The 7,143-nt window shown below is 40.2% G+C and overlaps 1 protein-coding gene across 1 annotated transcript in view; it reads right to left on the bottom strand.

Annotated features, from left to right (window-relative positions):
• Window positions 1-1,455: 1,455 nt before the first annotated feature.
• LOC119309966 (probable 1-acylglycerol-3-phosphate O-acyltransferase) overlaps window positions 1,456-7,143 on the bottom strand; it is a 6,253-nt gene continuing 565 nt past the window's right edge. Inside the window, exons 2-9 of the mRNA XM_037585854.1 lie at window positions 6,405-6,641; window positions 5,796-5,842; window positions 5,375-5,493; window positions 5,132-5,292; window positions 3,136-3,245; window positions 2,946-3,045; window positions 1,756-1,879; window positions 1,456-1,665 (exon numbers count right to left, since the gene is read on the bottom strand). Of these exons, the coding sequence (XP_037441751.1) occupies window positions 1,537-1,665; window positions 1,756-1,879; window positions 2,946-3,045; window positions 3,136-3,245; window positions 5,132-5,292; window positions 5,375-5,493; window positions 5,796-5,842; window positions 6,405-6,641 (1,027 nt within the window). The 3' untranslated portion in view covers window positions 1,456-1,536. The remainder of the gene's footprint in view (window positions 1,666-1,755; window positions 1,880-2,945; window positions 3,046-3,135; window positions 3,246-5,131; window positions 5,293-5,374; window positions 5,494-5,795; window positions 5,843-6,404; window positions 6,642-7,143) is intronic.

Raw genomic sequence — 7,143 nt, 5'->3', positions numbered from 1 at the left:
TGACACATCGTCCCCGAGCAAAATTGGCATTGGGTATTGATACAACTCAAATGCATCTACTTTTCTGAACACATTGCTATGTTTCTGCCACCTAATTTGCATAATTTGAATAAAAACTAATCCGGACTAACGCTTCAGCGAGATTTCTATGTGTTATTTTCAGTGCGGAAAAGTTACTCCAAAAATTATAGAAATTTTATCCAGAAGAAAGGACCCACAAAGCAAGAAGATGGAACCAGGGGCACCTGTGGGGCCCATGCGGGCAGTCTACACGACCACCCCTGGTCGCATGGTTTGCTGGCATGAGGCCCATAGGCACCACCTTTCGATGCCCTTTGGCACATATTAAATTGTGATAGAACTCACATTGGGGTATTTTGCAGGGGCTTGATGTTTACCCCATAAATCTTGGGTGGAAATGCCACAAGACCAAGCTCATACCTTGAAAATCAATAGTCGGGGATTGCGGACCGCACACCGGGGGCGAGGGGAATGAAATGAGAGAAAGGGGATACTATGGTGGCAATGGTGCGTGTGAAGAAGATTTTCAAGCGCCTTTGGATTGGGTCAACGGTAGGAGGGGAGGAGGAAGATGATGGAGTTTGGGGGATGTGGATGGCAAAAACACTACCTGGCCAGAAGTCTGTCACATTGTTCCACCCTAATTTGGAAAGTAGCACAAATTTATAGAAGTGGTTTTGTTGTTGAACACGTGAATTTCATAAAGTTGTCCCAGTCTTTGACAAATAGCACTATCTTTTTGAAAATATGGTGTGACTAGTCCATGAGAAGAGTAACATGGGTTGTGGATGTGGAAGAGTGAGGGAGGGTGGTCTCATACCATCACTCGTTGCCGACTCTTATTTAAGGCTACCACTTTTATCAACCATTTCAGCAAAAAAAGAGATATGAAAGCCACAATTATTTTTAGCTAAAGCTATAAAGATAATGAGACACCTTTGTGTCTTATTTAGGCGGAATATTCATTCAATGGGAGGTGACACTTCCATCGATAGCAAGGCTCTTGAAGTGACTTTGTCAATCTACCTGCAGGCTCAGTCTCTCGGAGGTGCCCATATGGTAGGGTATGTGCGCATGCGTTTATAGGGGTGAGAGTATATGCAAACTTCCATATCAATGATGTTGCAAAAAGGTCCTCACAAACTGATGAAAAGTGCTAATCCACCTATTGGTCCATGGAGACCAAAGTGGCTCCCTCTCACGAAGATGTATATCAAAGAACTTCATGACTACGATGGGTCACAAATCAAACAGACATGCTTGGAAAAGGATAGGCTCCATCAACTAACTGTTGGAACATCGAGACCGACTAGAGAGCTTACATATATATAACATTATTATTTTTCACTACTAGTTACCCTAGCGCGTATGATATGAATGAGACATATTCACACGATTCATACATACAAAAACAAATCATGTGACATTGGTGCTAATATTGATACTATCGACGTATCGATTTTGCTTCATGTTCATATTATCATATACCAACATGAGACCGCATGTGATGGCACTCTATGCATATATCAAGCCATTAGGACGAGACAAGTCATCCCCTACATCCTCAGATAAGAAATTTCGGCATGCGTACAGGACCGCCGAGTTGAACCCCGACGGGTTTTCTATGAACTCAAGATGACCTCCCTGCATTGTCGGTAAAGCATTAGTAGGCAATACCAATATATTAGATCTTAGTCTTAGTGTATATATTGACATAGAGGAAAACAAACAGACATGTGGGACTCTAATGATTTCACAAGGAACTGTCATATCCTTGCGTGCTTGTTGCGCCCCTTGGTAATTCATCCAATCATCTTGGCCATATATGAAAGTAGTCGACACTTTCCAATCGGATGCGCTGTTGCGTGTTATAAGATAGTGAGGAAACATAGTAAGAAAACATCGCAAAATATATTCATGAGCTATGAATTCCTCGTGGAATTGTGTTGATAAGTTATTGCGTTAACAAGATTATAAGCTCATGATTATTAAAAATATGGATGACATTGATAGTATGATCAATAATTTATACACTAATACTCTCTTAAAGTGTGAATGGAAGACTAACACAGTCATATGCATATTAGGATGATCTCAACCAAAAAATATTGTATCACCTAAAGTGGCTTCTTGACAGGACATTTTTTGTCAAGACGACTGAGAAATATAATGCAATGGAGCAATAATAAAGAATAGTTAAATTGCATCATGATGTACTAAATCCTTAGCAAGCATGCATCATGTGAAGAATATTTTGAACCTTTAAAAGCATAATCTAGTAAAAGAATCAATCTTGGATAGTGGGGTCAGTGACATTATGAAACGGATATCAGAATCAATAAGAGAATTGCAATCAAAGTTCAACTTTCCGTTATAGACTAGCTATGATGGAATTAGAATATGTTCGTGGTAACCACAGGCGGTATATCTAAACTTAACATGGATTTTAAGAGAAAAGGGAATTATCAACTACTAGGGAAGAAATGAGAAACATATACTATCCAGAGTACATGCGATTTAAAAGCTGGTAATAAATGAAAAGGAATTTTCCTTAGCTAGTTGAGCTCAAACAACCATTTTCACCATTCTAGATAAAAATATTTTTCCAATGGGGTGCTAACTAGCTGCGGCTATTTAAGTATTTTCATTCTCTATCATGTAGAAAAGTAATGAATTGTAGTGTCCTTCGCTAATACTAAGAACTAACAGCTCTAAGTAAAAAATAAAGAAAGATGTCATCTTAAAATTTAATGATTAATGAGAATAAAAATATGTTATCTTAAAACTCTTAATTGTTGTGAGAATTCAAAGATTATGTTATCTTAAACTTAATGAGAATCATATTTAATGTGCATGTTGTTAAGACATAAGAAGGATAAACAGGAAAGTTCGTGCAAACTAAGAACACACAAAGATGGGCTAACCTTTGCAGAAGAGGTTTTCTTGCAAATGCCCCCAAAGAAAAAGTATAATTTAAGCACAACTCTCCACTGGCTTTGGCAACTAAAGTGTGGTAAATATAATCTTCATACATGTGAAAGCGAGAGTTAGTTTTATCCGCAAGCATCATTTAGAAAATGTAGTTGTTTATTTAATGTAGTAAAGAATGTTTACCTGTCAGCAAGATAGATTCATGTTTTCCTAGTAATTCACCAGTTGAATATGATCCTAACCTACTTGTGGTATATCTTCGAACAAAATATGGGCCCCAAGGACCCAATCCTCTGCTTAACAAAAACAAATGGGACATTAGGACAAATACACTCTTGCCCTTGGTTAGTTTACACCCGTTGGTTTTGCCTAATTTTCGGTTCTCCTCATTTTTACCCCTAAGAATCTTGTATCACACAAATGCTCTTCTATCACTCTGCCATTCGGTTAAAGGCCTTTGATTGTTGTCCTGGATAACCAAAATACTTTTGCAGTGGCTAGATGGGCTATATGCCCCTTACATGTGGGACCCATCTAGAAAAAGCAAAAAAAGGTCATATATCTTCAGGTCAATTCACTTCATGTGGGACCAAAAAAGAAACGAAAAAAGCATCACCATGCACATACCTCTGTCTCTGTGTGTGTGTGTGTGTGTGTTTGTTTGTCTCTAGCCAACAATAGAAGTAGAGGACGCAGTCATAGCGAGGATACACGGGATGGAGACACAGGGCACTAGATGACTTGCTGGGTAGTGCGTTCAACTCTCAGGGACCAACTGAGGCGGTATGGGGAACTAGGGTCACTGGAAACAATGACACCAATGAGCAGTAGTGGCGGCTATGGGTGAAGCACGACATGACTAGGATAGAAGGAACGTGGGAGCATGGAAGAAGAGGGAAAAGGATTGTGCGCCCAATAGGAGTACACCGCAGAGGTAGGGGTCAACTGTGGAGGCACCGAAGCGATGTTTCCATTGACGGCGGCAGCGGCAGAGCATGATCTTGTAGCAAGGTGGTCTAGGACGAGGAGATCCAAGTGGACAATATTTGAATCTCTGACATGACCTAGGGGGTGGGGGTGTTGGACGAATGGGGCTCAACAAAGGAGATCAGGGAGTAGTGGAGCGTCGTCGAAGGCAAGGAATACAATGGACATCCCATCGATTACTGACCAATCCCCCCTTAGTTCCTTCTACAGGGGTCCATTACGGGATATGGAGAACCTCCTGGACAAGGTTTCTTGTAACGAGATGACAGTTTACCGTGGGGACGATGAAGGTCGCCGACCTCGACATGAACTGGGCACCAGTTGTGTACAAAGCTCGAGAAGGTGTGCTCAGAGAAAGTGGAGGGTGTGGCAAGGCAAGTCGAATGGCGCAAGATGGAGGAGACGATGTGGTCAACAGAGGCGGCACTTCTTGGCACAATGGCCAACTTCGATCGGGTCAAGGACGGTTTCATCATCTCTAGGGCTCGAATATCTATGCAAAGGGAAGGAATGGAATCGTGGAGTCTTGGGAATCATGTTGGTAGAGGATAAATATGATGTGAATTCAAAAATGGCGGTGAAAGGATCTGGTGCCCGATGGCGCTATGGGCGCAAGCTGGTGCTTCAGCTTGAGGTTGAAGAAGGTCGGGCCTAGTTGGCTAGGCTAGGCTAGAACAGGTGAGAGAAGAGGTTGCACCTCAAGTGAGCTACTCTGCTGCGTTGTAGTTGGACTAGTTCTAGGCTTTTATTTCTTAGTGGGTCCCATGTGTAAGGGAGATGGGCCATTTGCCAGCTACCTGGGGTATTCTCGTCAAATAACAACCAATGACCTTTAACCGCACAGAATCTTGACGGAAGGGCATTCGAGCGACCTAAAATGGAATTTTATGGGCAAAACCGAGGATAGCCAATGATTAGAGGCAAAGTCCACAAGTGAGAACTAACTACGGGCAAGAATGTATCTGTCCCTTACAAGAACCGTTATCTTCACGATAAAAGTCACATCAGAAGTGATATTGCTTCTACATTAGATCCGCTCTATCTACTTAAATCTGAACATTGTCATCATCTGCTTAGCCAGATGGAGAAATCAAGCCCATCGAACATTTTCACCATGGGCAGAAGAGGAGGGTTACTCCCTTTTTCTAACGGTACCTACATTATTCAAATTTAAGATCGAAACTAGTCTTACCTCAAAATTTTCGAAGGAGTAAAATTGGACTCCCAAAGATGGTTTACTAGCATGCCTTTCCATGTTCCTCTAAGCTTGGCTAATCGCTCGGCGCTATCATCTGCTTCTGGTGAAAAGCCAGCAGGGCCAACCAAAATCAAGTGTTGCACGTGTTCAGGGTGCTGAAATGAGACATAGGTTTTAGTACAATCATAGGCATCGGTGGGGTAGCTTCACTTGCTGAATGTACTATTATAAATATACCTGTAAGGCATACTTTGCAGCAACATATCCTCCCAAAGAATGTCCAAGCAATATAAAATTGTTGAGGTTCTTTGCTTTGCGCCATTCTTCAAAAGAGTCTATGAACCAAGCATCCGTTTCTATTTACATAGTTGACCGAAAGAAGGAGGGGAACAAATTACTCATTGTTTATAAAATGAATGTAGCAAGATCTAAACACAAAGCAAAGCAAATCTGTGTGTGGTTCTCACAGAAGTTGCTTACAAAATCACCTAGAACTCAAATAAAGGGGAGCATTTTGAGATGTTTTGCCATAAAATTACATTCCATAGTATGCTAAACAATAGAAATAACATCTATAGCTGAGGGTCACAACTAGCATAATGAAACATCTAACAACTTCTCAAAAATTCGCACAACAAATAAAGTATTTGTATCTAACCTTCGGTACTTTTACAAATGAAGTCAGGTCTGCTTGATCCACCCCAACTGCAAAAGGAAAGCAAAATTCAACATATGCAGTGTGGGGTAACAGAAAGAACAATATAAAGCGTTGTTATCATGCATAACACATTACTCGTGTAATAGTCGGCAAACACTTCATGTGTCATCAGGCTAATTTTGAAAATATTTATTTTAGATTAGATGGATTTTTCCAATGAATGTCATATAGGGCATATTCTCTATTCTAGGTTCATAGATCACATGAAGGAGGAAAACAATAAAACTAGGGGAAAGGGTAAAGAGTCAACTGCTTCTTCCTCCTAATTAACGTCATGATATCATTCAAATTCTGATATAAACGTATCCTTATTTACATAATAAATAACTAAAGCAAGCAACATCAACACCAATAGTTGTCAGCAATCAAAATAATATTTGTGGCATGGCAACAAGTCAGGAGTCATAACCTAGTATGGGTAGGTAAAATACAACGTGTGCAAGTATTGTGATGCACAAAATTATTCAGATTAATTTCCCTCTTCCACATGTACCAAGGAAAATTGTCACAATTAGTCGAGTCCTTTTTGATTTTCTTAGAGCTACTTACCCGAGTTGATCAATGGCAATGACCCGGAAACGGCTTGCGAGGGCATCGTAGTTTCGAAAGAAGAGCCCGTGTGAAGCACCATAACCATGAACCATGACAAGGGTGGGAGCATTCTCCTTGCTGCTACCAAATGTCACTGTGTTGATGAACCTTGGCTCTTCACTTGATCTAAACCATCTTGCTTTTGACCCGGGTGGAGCAAAGCCAATGTTAACTTTCTCTTGGACATATCCAGTTCTGTAAAAGAAAATAAGTTACATAATTAACGGAAAGGTCTTAAACAAAGCAAGTAATATATATACTACATGAATGCCATTTTTTAGCTGACGGATTTCAATTCGCTTCTATTCTTTTTTTCTGTCCATCCGATCTCCCTTGTGATTCTTGCTGAAATTTTCAGTGGTCTGAATTTATTTTGCCTTCAGTCCAATTTCTAAATTTTTAAATTGGTCTCCCTTTTTTCACACGAGTTATATGCAAGTTGACTGAATTTGTAATTTGAATAAGTCAATTTTGTGATTGAAGGAGGAAGAAAGCTGAAGGAAGAAGAAAGAAAGATGACCGTTAGATCTTAATCTAACAGTTTTGCTAAGTCTCAGTCGATCGAGACTTGATTAAGTCTCAGTCGATGCTATATTCCTTTGATTTTGCATGGAGATTCGTACACTTTTTTCTTTTTAGTTTTTTTCTTTTTCTTATATACTATGTCACTTGACTGAGATCGGGCCACGCCCTTAAT

This window comes from Triticum dicoccoides, chromosome 5B, assembly GCF_002162155.2.
Source record: "Triticum dicoccoides isolate Atlit2015 ecotype Zavitan chromosome 5B, WEW_v2.0, whole genome shotgun sequence".
In the NCBI taxonomy this organism is placed as follows: Eukaryota; Viridiplantae; Streptophyta; class Magnoliopsida; order Poales; family Poaceae; genus Triticum; species Triticum dicoccoides.
The sequence above is the reverse complement of the archived record's forward strand: the minus strand, read 5'-3'. Positions and strand labels throughout refer to the sequence as shown.